The 17651-nt window shown below is 38.4% G+C and overlaps 1 protein-coding gene across 1 annotated transcript in view; it reads right to left on the reverse strand.

The window, feature by feature from the left end:
* The window catches only part of PIP5K1B (phosphatidylinositol-4-phosphate 5-kinase, type I, beta), a 269554-nt gene that overhangs the window by 75648 nt on the left and 176255 nt on the right, over positions 1 to 17651 (reverse strand). Inside the window, exon 8 of the mRNA XM_004677616.2 lies at positions 2063 to 2274. Coding sequence (XP_004677673.1) covers positions 2063 to 2274 — 212 coding nt within the window. The remainder of the gene's footprint in view (positions 1 to 2062; positions 2275 to 17651) is intronic.

Consider the following 17651-nt stretch of genomic DNA (forward strand, 5'->3'; position numbering starts at 1 on the left):
ATATGTAAAAAAATCATACAATGCAACATAAAGAAAACAACCCAATTTAAAAAAAAAAATTGGGCAGAGAAACTTCTCCAAAGAAGATACATAGATGACTAATATGGAAATGAAAATAGAGACAAAACTCATCATCACTTATCATCAGGAAAATTAAAATCAAAACCACAAATAGTTGCCTATATCATAAAATCCAGAAACAATTGCTGGTGAGGAAGTAGAGAAGAAAGGAATCCTCTTATACTGCTGCTGGAAATGTAAAAAATACTTACCCAGCCCCTGTGGAACACAATATGGAGGTGCCTGAGAATATAAAAATACATCTACCACACAATTCAGCAACCCCACTCCTAGGTATCTACCCATAGAACGCTAAAATATTCATTTGAAGAGATCTGTGTACTACTTTGTTGCGTACAGCCCTATTTACAATAGCTAAATTATAGAAACAGACTAAGTGCCAAGGAAGAGGAGTGGATCAGGAAATGTGGTACATACACACAAAGGGCTGCTACTCAGCACTGAAGAGAAGATGAACTTCTGCAATTTGTGAAATGAATGGGAACAGGAGGGGATTATGCTAAGTGAAGTCCGTCAGAAGAACAAAGATAAATACTGGATGGTTCCACTGATACATAGAATATAGAGAATCAAAACAAAGGTCAGACAAAACCAAACCAGTAATACACTCTGAAAGAATAGGTTATAAGACAGGGAGATGTGGAGGGGAACAAAATGGGGTTGGACCTCACCCATTACAGTGGAGAATTCTGAGTGCCTTGGTGTGGGTATGGCTGTGGGTGTGGGTGGGCTGTGGAGGAGGGATCTGAAGAGGTATAATCAAAGGGCTTGTGTTTCTGAATCACATTGAGAGTGTCATAAACCAATGTGACCTCAATAAAAAAAAAGTAAAAATTTCATTGTAAAGTAAAAAATAAATCCTATTTTAACACTGCGAGAATTTTCAAAGCATTTTAATGAACTGCTTTTTAAAAATACAGTGTTTTGTATATTCCTTATGAGATTTTTAAATAAAAAATATAAATATAAAAGTACAAAGAAAAACACATAAGGACCAGTCAATTTCTAGGATTTGGTAGCTTTCCAGTACACACACACACACACACACATATATACACATACATATATATATGTGTCTGTGTGTATGCTCAGTATTCAACAAAAAAAGTATTTATTACATAACTTACCATGTTTTATACATTGAATTTTTCACTTGTTACATGATGGACATTTCTTTATATGTAACACTGATATGTTTTACAATGGTTGGGTAGTATTTTACCATACTGATACATACTAATTTGTCTAGCTGATTATTGAGTATTTACACGGGTTTACAAGTAAGGATTTAAAAAAGTTAAATGTGTATTAATTTCCCCTATAAAAGTGAAATATGCCTGTGACTTAGTCATTGTTAGAGAATCCTAGAAGGCAGGCACTGATGACCAATGAATATGATTTCTTGCTTTCTGCCTCCTTTGCTTTCTCTACACAAAGGTGAGCTAGTCAACCATTTCAATGATTACCTTTGGGTGTAATTATTTCTTTTGGTCAATATGTACTTATTGCAAACTGCTCCTGCAGTTTCTATCACATCTTACTGAGGCAAGAGATTGCATCAGCCTGGGTGCAGAACTGGAAAAACTGAATCCTCTTGTACAGATAAGAAGCTCTGCATGGTAAACATATCATGTATTTGCTTAAATATGTGTTTATTTAAATTCCAAGTGTAGTCATCCTCTTGTGGTAGATGTTTTGATATGCAGTAAATGTGGATGCAAACATTTTTAGCCATTGCTAAAAAAATGGAACCATTTGGGGAAAAACCATCATGTGGATGAAAGAATGATAATAATGTGTAAGAAATGCCTCTCATCTAGATATTCTAGATGAATGGAAACAAAGGCAGGCATAATCATTTTCAGTCCCAGTTAGGAATCTATTCCCAAAGAACCACCATGAAGGGAACAGGATTGTATTGAGTTACCCAGTGCCTCCCTGCCATGGTCAGGAGGGTGGGCAGGCGGGTAGCTGTACTTACGTGTCTGGGTTCTCTGTGATGATCCCATCGCCAGATTTCCCTGGACCCTGAATGGATTCCATTGCTGTTGAGTAGAGGACCTTCTGCATTCCAGGTCGCTTTGCATCAGGCACATTTTGTGAGATCTCCTCTTCCTTCTCTTTGAGGGAATGGTCCAGGATGTGGATTCCCAGCAAAAGGCTATAATCCATGATCTTGAAGCTTTCCAGAACCTGAGGAAGAAAATGAAGCAGGAGGTCAGTCAAATGAAATGGCTACTCAATTTTATTTGCAGAGAGCTCTATATATGCAGATATGAAGCTCTTGTGTCCATCCCAGGAGGTGGCTAACAGGGAGAAAGTAAAAATAAAAACATCTGCATGTATGATTATTAGGTTATATGTAATCAGGGTCATCACAATGTTTCCTAGATGAGATTTTTATTCAAATCCAAAGTTGCACATCTCTTTGTAATGCACTAGATTGAATACACCTCATGTTTTAGGGCTCAGATATTCACTTGTGGTCAGTCCTCAGAATTCTGTGAGTTAGGGGCGAATGTCTCCACTTTAATAGATACAAAGAGAGAGAAAAAGTAAATTGGTCAGTATCCCTGTTTGTAAGTGGCATTGCTGGGATATGAACCCAGTCAACTATAATATCCACATTCTGAAGCACTAAAAGAGAGAACCAATCAACAGTGGTCTTTACAAGCTAGGACCCTCCTGGGTACAAAGACCCAAAGGGGATGTGTTTCTGTTTCAAAATTTTAATCTTGCTGGCATTCAAGTAGTTTCTTTTTCAAAACTTGTCTTTAAAGTTGTCATTTCATTCCCAGCAGCAATTTTTTTTTTTAAAATTATTATCTCAAAAAAGAATAAAGCTTAATGCTTAATCATCCAGTCAGCACAGCGGGGAAGAGAAGGAATTAAAAGTAGCTGGATGCAACTAGACAAAGAAGATAGTGATGTTCTGACAGGAAAATGACAGGAGACAAGGTCAAGGTAAGAAGCCATCATGATCTGCTTTGACACTTGGGACTGTTCTTCAATGGAGGAAGTGTTGAGGAAAAAGTGCCTGATAATTGGGTACTCCCCCCAGGATAACATTCTTTTCCTAGTTGTGTGTATATGAGTCTCTTTTCAACAGAGTTTTTAATGCCTGACATTTCTCATGCAAAATTGCTCAGGAAATCAAAACAACTTCAAAAGAAAGACAAACCTTGGTTATGTGAAGTCGCTTCTTATTCCTTAGTTAGGAAACTTTGAGGCTCAGAGTCCACAGATACTTGTTTAACCAGGGATGAACTATCCACAATTACTTAATGCTGCTACTCTCCCTTAGTTCAGTTGCTTTTTTGATCAACATTTATGATACATAAAGAGTAGACCAGCCCTGAGGATTCAAATACCTGCAGCTGACACTTGCTTGATAGATGCTATTTGCCAATAGGCTTTGTGAATGATGGTATGTGTGGCCTTTGAGAAATATGGTTACCCTTGAGTCTTGTATCTTTGCCCCAACATGGAAAATTGAAGTGGGTTGTAAATGACTACCAATTATTCCCTAGTGTTCACCTTTCACTTGTCAGTAAATTATTTTGGGAAAGGAGGCAGGCAAGAGCTAACAGGAGAGTCCTATTATTTAAAAGTTTTGAGCTATTGAATTTTCTCCTTTTTTTTAAAATTAGGTGATCATTTTATTAAAATAGTTCAGTTCAATGTGATATGTATTTTTAATTTTTCTTTATCATTTAATTGTTTTCTTACACCACTGTTCATCTGTGTACAATAGTTGATTGCTTCTCTCAGCGGTAGTCCGTGGTTCTCCGACAACCACACCATCTGTGATCCATTTCCATAGTTCCTTGTTCTTTTCCCTCCCCTGTTATTACCCTCTTTTTCTGCCCCCTTCCCTCCTATACGTCTCAGACCTATGGTCAGTTTGTAAGTTTTGCCCTTTTTCTGACCTTTCTTCAGTTTCCCTATATTCCTCTAGTAAGTGAAACCATACACTATTTCTTTTTCCTTCTGACTTATTTTGCTTAGCATAATCCCTTCCAGGTTCTACCCATGTTGCCACAAATGGCATTATTTTATCTTTTTTTGAATGCTGAGTAGTATTTCATTGTGTCTTATATATATATGTATGTACGTATATATATATGTATACATATATATATGTATGTACGTATATATATGTACGTATATATACATATATGTACACACACACACATGCACTGCATTTTCATGATCCATTCATCTGTTTTGGGGATTTTGGTGGTTTCCATGGCTTAGCTACTGCAAATAGTAGTAGTTCAGTTGCTGCCGTAAACAGGGATGATAGTATTACCCATTCCACTAGGTAATTTAAAAATTAAATATGGTAATGTAGGTAAAATGCCTAGAAAAATTCTCAGCACAGAGAAAGCACTCAATTACTTGCTGGCTATCTTCATCATGATTACAACACATGAGGACTCATGGCTCCCACCCTGTGTGAGAGTTTACAGGTGTTAGCTTGAAGTAAACACTCGTGCAGTGACTCTTGAAAAAAAAAATAAATAAAAGGTCAACAAAGATAGGACTGCATTTCTAACCTGGGAACTGGTGTCCTTTTGGTGCGTCTGGACCTTTGAAAAGCTCTGGTCAGTAGAGACACTTCAGCACCGAGGATACCAGTGTATGGCCATGTGCCAGTCTGACAGCGTGGCATTGCTTGGACATTCAACAGGAGAAGGTCGTCCTTCTGATCAATGGGCTATAAGGCGACTAACTACCTAGTGATCTATTTGAGGGGATAGTCTGATTTTCAATAGACAAAAATCACAGCCTGTATCTGCACCATCCAAACTACGTATTGACAAATATTTCCTCCAAAGCAGCAAACTGGCTTCCAAATCAGATCAGGCCCTATGACAAGACCCTGCGTCTTCCCAACAGGCTTCGTGGGGTAGCTTAGGATTGGCGAGGCTGAAAAGGGTGCCTGTTCGGCATCATGTTTATTTACTTTTCTCTGTAAAATGTCCATAAATTGTTTGTGGGGAAAAAAAAACTATAAAATAAATTTTCTTAATAGACTGTTGAATGTGAACTGTTTCTATGTGCAGTCTTTTCCTGCCCAAGGTCAGGTAGAGAGAACATGTGCCTTTCATCATTTCATCAGTGATAAGTCAGGCTGTCTTGAAGTGGTCAAATATTTGTGCGGATTTATTTAAGAAAAACTTCAAAAGTATTAACTAAGAAAAACTACTTTTTTTTTTTTAAGAAAAAAGATGTCTCTCCAATTGAATTGACAGTATCCTGGAGCAGGCCTTCGGAGGCCAGGATCCTACTTTCAGAATGAAAAGCTTAAAAAGGATAAATTGAATTTTCATTGTTTAAAACATTAACCATGACAGCTGGATTTTGGATTAGGGAAAGGCCCTAGCCATGAAAAAATTTTAAAAAAAGGGGGGGTTTTGAAAGAAAAAGATAAATATAGAGGCATATATTTTAAATCTAATTAGAAAACTTCTGTAATAAAATATTCTGGGAACAGATTTTAGTCACATGCATTGCAGACTTGCATCAACTAAGAACAAAATGGTTCTGATATTCATTTCCTCCCAGTTCTTTAATTACAAGAATTGATAAATCTGCCAAAATTTTAACATATGTGAAGATTGAGATTGTGCCACTTTCTGCAACATGATAGAAAGCAATCAGTTGGGTCTGTCCTGGAGACTCACACTGTTCCCCCTAGAACATCTACCTGGCCTCACTGTTGCTATTGGATTCTGTACTGTGCATTTGCTATGCAAAATACTAGTTGCAGTGTAAATCCAGATGCCTCTCTATCCAATGTGGACAAGACTTTACTTCCCTACTTGCAAAAAGGAAAGCAGGAATGATTCCTAGATGTATGTAAAACTAAAAGCAAGTTGGAATACCACCATGTTCTTTAGTGTCAGAGCCAGCTTTTTTATTTCTCTCTATAAATCTCTCTTTAAGGGCTATTTAACTCAATAGTATAGGAATGTAGTTAAAAAAAAAAAAGTCAACATAAGGCAGCTGCCATAATATCCTAAGGCAGGGTCAAGACCATCTGCTCCTGAAGTAAAAGCACATACACCAGGCGCTTGTGGCTGGTAATACATCTCTTAGGCAGCTTCTGCGGGGGTGATGACCTAGCTGGGAGATGCAATAACTTAGAATGCCAGGCACTGCTGTCCTGTCTTCATCACCAAAGGTCAAAAAGAGTGGCCCAGTCCTCCTTTTCCATTTTCTGTGCCACACTCTTTAGCCCCTATAAACTGTTTTCTAACCTGTTATTAGAAAAAGCCAGAAAGGCTACAGGTTAGTGCAGGGCATGGTGTGGGCTGGCAGCCTGTCTGCCTGCTGACTCCCATCTGCTCGTCTTTGGACACAGTATTACCTTTCTGGGCCTTCTCTCCTCATCTCTAAGACTGAGATAACAGGGACATGTATCTCACAGAGTTATTGTGAAGACTAACTCAACCACATTAGGAAGGTAACTGGCATAAAGAAAGCACCTGATAAATGTTATTTATTCTTGTTGCTGTGCTGCCTCTGCTGCAGAGTCAGTCATGGCAGACTCCTGCACCTCCCGTGTCCATGCTCTCTCGGCTACTGTGCCTGTGCCATCTCTTGGTTCTTTACCTTTCTAATTGGTTCTTACTTTCACGCCATAAAGATTCAAACAAAAATCTTTCTTCAACTCTTTTCTTTCTCTGCTTTTCAGCAGTGACACCCATTTACTTTTTAGTAGGGAAAAAAATAGTTGTCTAATACGTATTTGGAAGTTGCTGGATCTTTAGGGGTAAATAAAACTGGCCACTATGTCCTCCTCAAAATTATACATGCTTGAATAAGACTGGAGTAAGGCCTAGAAGGAAAACTCAGGGAGCAAGCTGTGGAAATATCCCCTATAGGGCACCTACTTTTGCCTGGGCAATATTTTAATTATTCAGGTAAGAAGTGACTTACCTTACACTTGAAAGTGAATGGCAGCAGGGAGAGAAAGTTCAGGGGGGGGCAGGTAGACAGATTCAAGAATCTTTTAGGGCCAGAGTCCAACTATCATTCCTATACATCTAATTCTGAAAATGTTACCGTTAGCTCCTAAGCCTTATATTTTCATTGGCAGTCTGGAGATTTCAAAACTTCTGTATATTGTTATGATGTAAACCTAAGTTCTTATTTCCCCTAAAGTAGTTCTGAAACCTCATTTCCTCTTTTATTTGAAAGAATTCTAATTCAGATTTCAGACTCCATGATTCCTTTTCCTTGCACTAAGTTATCCAGTCCTGCAATTTCGATTATCAAAACATTTTCCTAACGCTTTGATTTCAACTCCCTTTTTCAATTTGCTGATCTTTCCTTGACATTCCTGCTTGACCAGGTCACATCACACCCTACTTAGAGTTTCCAGTTTTTCAGACTGCTCAGGTGACATCAAGGTCCTAGTGACGATGGCCACTTCTCTCTGTTCTTGGATATCTGCCTGGAGACTCCTCCCAGCCTAGTCAAACTGAAATTCCCTAATTACTCCTAAATGTGCACTGAAGACAGAGGTATGATGTTTTTTGCTCTTCCTGAGATGCTTGTAACATAAACATCTTACATATTATACATTTTATAACATATCTTACCATATTTTCAAAGCTATTTCAGTTTTTAACCTCCATGAAAAATTATACTCATGATCTTTAAAAAAATGTTGGAAACACATTTTCCTTGTGAAAATCCAAACACATGACCGGTAGCACTCTACAGAATGGAGTTTAAACTCGGATAATACCACATTTCACCTGTCACACACGCAGCCTGTGCTCCATTAGAGACTTGCTTTACTGTTTACACTCTGAACACAGTGGAAATGGGTATGTGCTCTATGCTTTTCACGTGCACAAACAAGTAAAAACCAAAATGTTCAGCAGCAAAGAATGCAGACCCCTCTATCTTATATCTTAAATACAAGAACATGGTGCTTAGTCGGCAGCACATATATTAATATTTAATAAATATAAGAACGCAATTTTGCACTTCATGGTTACCATGCTTGTGAAAGATCATCAGCACTGAAAGCATTTACTGTGATCATGTGCTTTCTGTTGTCAGAATAATAAAGATAAAGGTCTACAGTGTTTTAAAACCACTTCTACAAGAGGTATTTATACATGCTGTGTCAAGGGTAAAAACCAAGCTGCTATTTACACAGACTTTTAGCTTACTGTTTCTAGGCACACAGCTAAATGGCAGATAAAAGGCTTGTTTTGCTATAAACTAGGCTGAGCTTGGAGCCTGGTAAGAATATCACATTTCCTGCTGGGAAACCTTTGTATGACAGGCTGAGGTGACTGCAAAGACCCTGAAACCATCCAGGTGCTTGGGGCTGCCCTAAGAAGGAGACCGTATTCTGAAACATATCTCAGGACCCCTGAGATTTCCTGTTCTCTGTTTCCCTTAGGGGTGTCAAAAGTAGCCATTCATCATTTTGAAAGACCATTGGTGAATATTTATATGTTCATTAGCATCTATATGGATTTATTTTTCTTTATGGACACTGTTTCCACAAATAAAGATGTCATTACTTTATAAATATATCTAAACTAATACATTAAGGTGGTCAAATTCTTTCAGTTATATGCTGCATCTTCTAGTTGTCTTCACTATGAGTGACTTGCTTTACTGTGGCTTAACTTAAAAAGCCCTGGTACTAACCAGGCTGCCCAGTGACACCCAGAGCCCACGCTTGGTGCAAGTTCCCATATCCATGGCAATGTATAAGGTGAAATTCTGGAACTCTCATTATTGTTTGCTATTGTCCAACCCCTTCAATGAAATGCTTCCCCAGATTAAAAAATATATATATATTATATATATATTATATATATGCATTATTATATTTTAATAATAATGCATGTAGCCTCTCCTTTCCTCCACTTCCCTCTATCGGACAAGAGTAAGGAGAATGAGAAACTCTGCTACAAATATGTCTTTGATGGTTTGGGCTTAAACTTAAGCATTGGTCTTCTTAGAGACAAGGACTATATTCTGCTCATTTGTGTGTGTGTGTGTGTGTGTGTGTGTGCCTCCAATGGACTTAGCTCCAGGTCTTATGCAGAAGAATTCAAGTCTTTACTGAATGACATTTAATTAACTTGCTAGGAAGATAAGATAGCATTGGTCAACTGAGATTTCTGTGATGGTGAGAAGCACAAAAATCAAGCTGACCCATGTTGAGAGCACAAAAGATTTCTGGAAGATTTTTAGGTCTGGGAAAGTGACCTCTCAAACACTTCTGACTTGAGAAGAACAGCAAGGACCTACCCACACGGTGAATTTCAAGAAGTGTTGACCTAAAAGTGGGAATTATCACTAGTAATAGTTTGGGGGTGGGCTTGGAGCAATTCATTTTAATAATAATGCATGTAGCCTGTCAAAATGAAAGAATGTCCATATAAGAGAGTAGTCAATACCATATAGTTCAATGTCATCACACTTAGATGAGGGAGATCGCCTGAAGCAAAAACATGCAGGAAGCCAGAAGAGACTGCACTATTACTAGCTGGTAAGTCTGCGGGGAAGTAAATTCTAGTGAGCAAGAATAGTTGTGGAAAATTAAGAAGCTATATTTCTCTTTCACTGAGAGTAAATGTACAACATGGACTCACTGGGTTTGCCTGTTCCTTGAAAATCGGGATATTGACAATTCTTCTGTAGTGGGTAATATTAAAAAGTTGCATTTTTTTTTTCCAGAAAGAGGAATAAAATATGGTGACTGACTCCCTCCAGAGAATACCTATCACCTAAAACCAACTGTCAGGTACCTTGTGGAGAGGAAGAGAATGTTGAGTTGGTGTCTAGAACACTTTGTCTTTGGAACAGCTGGAGCTGGCTGAATGTGGGCAAAATTTACAAATGATGGCTTCATGTTGAGAAAGGAAGGGAGGAAGTAAATGAGATGCGGACTCCAGCCAGGCTCATATTCAGGCTGGAAGAGGATATTTCAAATAAACATTAGGTTTTAACTTCCTGCATCCTTAATAACTATGGATAACTGATACACCCAGTAGATTGCTTATCCCTTTTTAAGTGCTTCTTTGAAATACACATGTAGAAAAGGACACAGGTGTATCATTTTTGAAAAATAAAAATTTGTAATTTAATATATAAATTATATATGTATAAATATACTTTACTCTTAGGAGGGAGGGGGAAATTCTCCCATGGAGATTTTCTATTTCACCATAGTGAAATGTAGAATTTTGAGGAACAACAGTGAGAAGAGTTAAGCTTCATTGATCAAAATGCTAAATTTAAAAATGTCTTTGAAGGAAGGAAGAATACTAGTGACATCAAAGGCATGTTCCCTGGCAGGGACAGGACTGATGTTTATAGCCCTGTCTATGACCTAGAGGTAAAGTCACACCTGCCAGATGTATAGTAGTAACAATCCATTTGATTTGGAGAGAGGATTAAAAAACTTTACTGGCTTGACAAATCTTTGATTTATATAACTAACGAGAATTTTCCAAAGCTGCATGAAGAGCCACATGCCTGAGTGGACCTTTGGTTCCCCAGAGAGCCTCTGGGGAGTTAAAATGTGCTGATTTGTCTGGAAAGGCCTACAAGCAACGTGTGGCCTTGCCTTCACGAGGACGTGACACTGGCCCCCCTCCTCAGCCCTGTGGGTGTTTTGAATGAGCACTAGATGTGGGATAAATAAAATAAAATAAATCAAACCAACTTTTCCCCTTTAAGGCATTTCCAGTAAACTTCCAGGAGCAGGCATGAGGGGTGGGGAGAATAAGGTCATGTTTAACAAGTACACATAAGCTTGGTGATATGCCACAAGGTATTTTCTGAACTACTTCTAAACTTGGTAACATTTTCCCAGACTCTGAAAACCCCCAAACACTCTTTAAGTCTATAATTAAGTCCCTCGCTGGGTTCCAGAAGTTTCTCCTAAGCTATGGAGCCCTAACTCCATTTGTTAAGTTGCTAGCGTTTTCCACCTCTCTAACTACTTTGGCTGAATATTTAAAACTCTCCTGTATTTCTCAGTCATCTATGCAACTGACTGACACTGGCACCCACGGCCGGATACACACTGCCAACCTCAGTGCCTGTCCAGTCACAGCCACATCCTCAAGCCAGGTGGCTACTGTCACGGCCCCCATGGCCACTTCCCTTTCCTGCTCCCAGCCTTCCTTTCTGGTTTCCCAGGATTCCCAACAGGGAGAGGACCAACCCTGGAATTTTCATTTCCTTTGCTCCCTCCCTTATGTACTTTGTGATTCCTCTTATTTGGGGCCCTCACTGACCTTACCTCTAGTCGTAAGGTCAGTTTCAAAATCAAAGTAGGTTTTATTTTTTCCCTAACCAAAAGCAGGAAGTCCTAATATATTAGCAGCACTCTGTTTCATAAATCAAAAGACTTTAGCTTCCATGAAGTAGATTTACTGTATATTTATATTTCTGTGTGACAAGTCACTTAAAATGAAAGCTAGCAGACACATAACCACCATCTCAGGAAATACTTAAATTCTCTCGTAATATTTCTTTTAGAAAAAAAAAAAAAAGGAAAAGGAGTTTACTTATCTCTGAGAAGAAACTTTTCTACTTCTTCCATAGAAATTTTAGTGAAGTTCTATTTTTTAATAGATTTTTGGGGGATAACATTTGGTTACAACTCTATGATTTACAGACATAGGGTCACCCTTCAAATGTATGGTAGTAACATTCATCTGGTTTGAAAAGAGGGTTAAAAATTCTACTTGGCTTGACAAGTGTTCAATTTTATAGGACACAATGGCAAGCATCTCTCTAGTCTCTGATCTCCCTCTTCACAAGATTGAAAAATCTTTGGAAAACAATCATCTCCACATTTCTGAGAAGGAGGTTTTTTTTTTTTTTTTTTTTTTAAGTTAATAAGATTTCATAAGCACACATGCTGGTAACAGTTGGCAACTGTCAATAGGCTTGATTATACTTTTCATTACATTTTTAAAATTTGGATTACTAATTTTACCTTGTGCTCTAATCTTACTTAGCATTTGTTATTTTCTCCTCTCCCTTTTTCCTTGAAGTAGGCTGCAAGAATTTGTTAACTCACTGCCCTGTCCAAACCAAATTTTATATAATTCAATAGAATCCTTAACTCTTCCAGTATTTTGTCCAAGGCTCCTTGTGAGAGCTAGAGAACCCATCAGCGGGCACTCTCAGTCCATCTTGTCTATATCTGTCTGGTATTACCTGAAGGTTTTCATTTAGGTAGACTTTCTCCCATTGCACTTACAAGCTTCTGCAGGAGAATATACTGATGCCAGAACACGTGTTCTGGAGTCAGAGAGACCTGAACGTAAATCTAGGAGCCAGCACCATAAGCTCTGCAGACCAGGAGAAGCTTAACCTCTCCCCAGCTTCCATTTCATCTGTCAGAAGAGAATCACAACACTCACTCTGCAGAGCTGCTGAGAGATTAAGGAGAGATTGAACCTATAATGTTAAGCACTGCCTGGCTCAGAGCAAATCCATAATACACATCAACTGAACCAACCTACAGATGAACTAAGCTTTGTAACTGTGTCTTTACTGTTCATGAAACCACTTACTAAGCACTACATTGTCTATATGCTTTATGATTACATAATATGCAATGTGTATTTTAAATGAAACCTATTGGTTATATCTAAGATAAAATGCTCCTCTATACACCATAACCTGTGCAAAATTCTGAGAATGACACGTTTGGACCAAATCATATCCCTTACTTAGTAGAAAATCATGAACAAAAACAAAATATTTTGATTCTTGTAACTACCCTGAAACACTTGTACCGACTATCTTGTCCTGTCTGTTTCTGGTAGCAGGAGCTCCTTTTCATCATCCATCAGATAAACCCTAGTAACTGGCAAAAGGCTGGGCAATCATACAGCTGTGTTGTATAGTTTGTGTTAAATGTAGATACCAAGCACCACCTCAATAAGTAATCTAGTAGACTGAGAGGTCAATGTAGTAATTACAATATAGAAGTGTCAGTGGTATGGAATAGAACAAGATGAGGTGCTATGGACATTGAAAGTCATATCAAAATGCTTATAAGACACAAAGGCCACATCAAGCCAGTCCTAAGAATCCCTGGATCAATTGCATGAAGCTCTAAAAGTGACCAGTAACTAGGTTTAACTAAGTTTTTGTTTTATTTTTTCAACATCCTTTTCTATATCCCCAAATTGCTTATTTGATGGAGTTATATTTTTACTTTGCTGGAGTATATACTGAAATAATTTTTTCACAAGAGATTTGAATATATGCATATTAAAATGGCTAAAATAAAAAGAAAAATAGTGACAACAGCAAATGCTGGTGAGGCAGAAAAACTAGATCTCTCACCCAAACATTGCTGGTGGGAACTTAAAGTGTTACAGCTGCTCTGGAAAAAATAAGTATGAGGTATTACAACCTGAGCATGTTTTCCATACAGCAAACTATTTGCATTGGGGCATCTATCCCATAGCAGCAGGCTATTGCTAGATACACTGACTTGGATGAATCTCAAGGATACTATGCAGAGTGAAAAACATCATCTCAGAGGTTATATATTGTATGACTCCACTTGTATGTCATTCTTAAAATGACAAAACTAGAGAGCTGGAAAACAGAGGCTGTGAAAGGTCAGGATGGGGTGGTGAGGGTGGCTGTGGTATATATAAATGAGGAGTGTTAGGCATCTTTGTGAAGGAACTTTTCTATATTTGATGGGGTGATTACACAAATCTACATATGTATAAATGTGCATAAAATTATATTATACACACAAATGAGTATAGATAAAACTGGTGAAGCCTGAGAAAGGTCTATGGATTGTGCTTTGTACTTAGGCCATGGAAGATGTTACCAACTGGGAAATTAGGAGACGAGCTGATGACATCTCTATTATTTTTTTCCAAACACACATACATCTACAATTCTCTCAATTATTTTTTATGCAAGTGGATTTAAAAGTAGGAAACGTTTAAACTCCTTGTATACATGATAATGTATTTCTCCTCTCACAGGAAATCTGGCTTGGGTAGGCATAGATACCTATGCCCAAAATAATTTTCTTTCAGACTAGAGTGTGGAAGGTATTGTTCTACTGTTTTCCAGGAACTCTATGATTTTTTCCAGCTCAAATGATCTTTGATTCCATGAGTTGATTTTACTTTCTTTGCTCACCCATTTTATGTTTATATAGTAATAGTATCAAAATTAATATTATAGTTAGCAAAACTCATAATTTAGATAAACAGAACAGATCAAATATACTCAGGGATTACAGTGTTTGTAAAACACTATTGGAAAGCCACTGAATTTACCTATATCTTTTTGAAGAAGTAGTATAGAATGTGGAAATGATACCTCTGTGCCCATTTCCTATCTCATCCAATTTCAGTTCCTCACTGATTAAGAAAATAGCTTCAGGGCCCTCCCTGGTGGCACAAAAGGTTAAAGTGCAGCACCAAGAAGCTAGTTGCAGCCACTTCAGGAGTTCGATCCCTGGCCAGGAAGCTGATCTACATGGCATAGCAGACCTCTCCTGACCCACCTGCTGCTCCCCTCAGCCGTGTACTTCATCAATCTGCCTGTCTGCTCCCCACTCTGTCTGGTGAATCCTCTCATGGCCCCAGCACGTCAGGCCTGTATCCCAGTTCTGTATGCATAAATAAATATGTCTTTAAAGAAAATAGCTTCAAGGGCAATTGTCCTAACAAGAGATAAACATGTCTTTTTTTTTTAAGGTCTGAGGTACTTTTTTCCCCTTTACAACTAAGAAGGCAACCAAAATAAGCAAAAAGAACTGTCTAAACTAAATGCAAAATTAGCACTAAATAAAATTATAGCTGAGGGGTAAGTACTAGCCATAGAGCTAAATTAAGTATTAGAAAAGCTAACTGTATTGTTACCCACAGAAGTGTGCCCATAGCTGAGCTACAAACTAGAGCCTGCTATTTATAGTTAAGAAGAAAGACCCCAGTTTGCACAGCAAAAGGCTCAATATTCTTAAGGCTGCTTTCATTAAATTTTCAGAACCTATTAATCTTATAGTGACAGACATTTGTAGAAAAAAGAAAATTGCTTTCTTACTCTTCAAAAGTTAATAACTTTGCTGCTCAACAAAAATGGTAATAAATGTAAAATAAGTCATTAAGGTGATTAATTATCAAGACTGTGTTTGATATGACTCATGCTTGAAGGAATAAGAAATATTTGGATGGTAAACACAAGTATTTTCTAATATACTTTATGTCAGTGTCATTTCCCCAGAGTTATCAACAAATGTTGCAGGATATAATAATTTATCAAAGTAATTAAATGATATGGGACTCCTTAGATATATAATGTCAGAGAAGAAATAATGATAGTAAATTAAAAATGGATATAAAAACAGTTCCCAAATGTGCTTCAAAAACTAATATGTAAACTCTTATAAGAGTTCATCACAAATCTTATAATTTGTATTGAGTATATACAGTAAGTTAGATACTACAGAGAGGCTTAAGGAATGAACTTTAGCCTTTGAGACACAGACAAAATGTCAATATTAAGTAAAATCAAGTCTAAGGACTTCTTTATAACATTGTTTCCTTGAGTAAAAAATTGAAATATGAGTGCACCTCTGCTATAAAAAATGACTCTTAATAGGGGTCAATACAAGTTTTCAAATAGTTCCAAATGGAGATGATCTGATTTATTAAATTCTCAATGCCGAATTTGGCAGGCAATACAGTAAAACTGGATACATCTGGAAAATAGGCAGAATTTAAAGAACTAGGTAAAAAACAGCCTGCAAAGATAAATTTCTACAAAGATAAATGTGCCTAAATCTGTATACCCTTATCAGCCTATTGTATTTCTTCCTTTGTTCAAATGAATATTTCAATAAACATTTTCTAAATATCAGGCAACATAGATACAGAGACAGATTAAGGCTTGATCCTCAGCCTCAAGGAGCTACAAGTGAATAAAGAATCCCCATCAAGTGCATGAAGCTCTAAAAGTGACCAGATACTAAACTTAACTGAAAGTTTTTGTTTCATTTTTCCAACATCCTTTCCTATAGCCCTAAATTGCCCCAAACTGACTCCTGGGGCCCCACAGCATCATGGTCTTGAGGGAAGGGATGCCCGGGCAGTTCTGATGAGCAGGCAAGAAGAGAGGGAAGGACATCCGTGAGGGTGCGGCCCACATGCAAGGACCAAAACCTTTAGAGAATGTATCTGGTAGATCAGAGTGGCCAGAGAATGGCGTTGTGGAGAGGGTACTTCAGGGAGAAGGGGAAACAGATGAGGGGTTAACCAAGTGGAAGTGGCAAGGGCCAGATCAGGAAGCATGGGCTTTTCCCAAAGGCAGTGGGCAGCTGCACCCAGAGGATCTTTTTGTTTTTAAATGATTTAATTTCTTAAGAAGGGTGTGGTTTTCTGACCAGAGGCTCCCCGGGGGGTAGGGGTTAATGTGTGACGTCAATGATGGTGAAAACTAGTAAAGAGGTCTGCAGAGAGGTTACTGTAAAGTCCTAGGTAAGTAAGAATCAGGATTTCAAAGCTTCTGGTGAAGAGGGGTGGGTTCAAAAATACTTTAAGAAGCTGACTGGATGAGAAATGGTGATTAATGGACTGTGAAAAAGAGAAGAAAGGAGGAAGCAAAAAGTAGCTTTTTTGAAAAGCAGCTTTCAGCTGACTTCATGATTGCGTCCAGGGCTGGGGAAGACAGGAAGAGGGGCAGGCACAGGGTAGGAGGACTGAGAACTGCTGAGACCACGTGGGGAAAGAAGGAAGGGTCCAGACAAATCCCACTTCCCAGCTTTGATAGCAAGTGACCTATGTGTTTGCAGCATCCCGGGCCAGGTTCACCTGTGGGCTTAGAGCTGGCACAGAAGACAGAGGGTGAGGCTAAGGGAGAAAATCACTTCCATAAAGGAAATGCAGTATTTATGCATCCTTTACCCATCACCGATAGAAAATAGGGGACAGAATTATTGGGGTAGGCGGAATCCAAGATCAGGATCCTGGCTTCTGGAAAGAGTTCTTTGTTTGAAATCTGTGTGACAGTGGGCTTAGCACTGATGAAGCAGAAAGCAATTTCGCCTTCTAGAAGATAGAAATGTGGGACAATATACATGTGGTCAGGAATGGGCAATCACAGAAGGCAGCTGACAGGCAAGGATACAAGGTTGGCTGAGAAGGGCAGCCCAGGAAAGAGAGATGGGAGGCTGTTCCAGGGATGCCAGTGGAAGATGGCATAGGACTCTCTGTGGGATGAGGTAGGTGTAGGTGTAGAGTTTAGAGCAGCAACACCGCAGGGAATTAAGGCAGTTTGCATGGAACAGGGAACTTCACAACAGGGAACATCACAATAGGCTAAGATGGGTCAATGCATTACCTTCTGGAAATGGAATGCTGGGGTTTGAGATAGCAAGCCATAATAAGAAAGAAGCTTCTGGAAGCAATGGGGGGGGGGGGAGGCGGGTGGCTAACAAGAACTAAGGAGGCCTACTATGTCTGGCAACAAGAAAAAAGCTGCTACTTCATGCCTAGTTTAAATAATTTTCTCATCCTAGA

Source organism: Condylura cristata, unplaced genomic scaffold (assembly GCF_000260355.1).
Source record: "Condylura cristata isolate star-nosed mole 26May11 unplaced genomic scaffold, ConCri1.0 scaffold00006, whole genome shotgun sequence".
Lineage (NCBI taxonomy): Eukaryota > Metazoa > Chordata > Mammalia > Eulipotyphla > Talpidae > Condylura > Condylura cristata.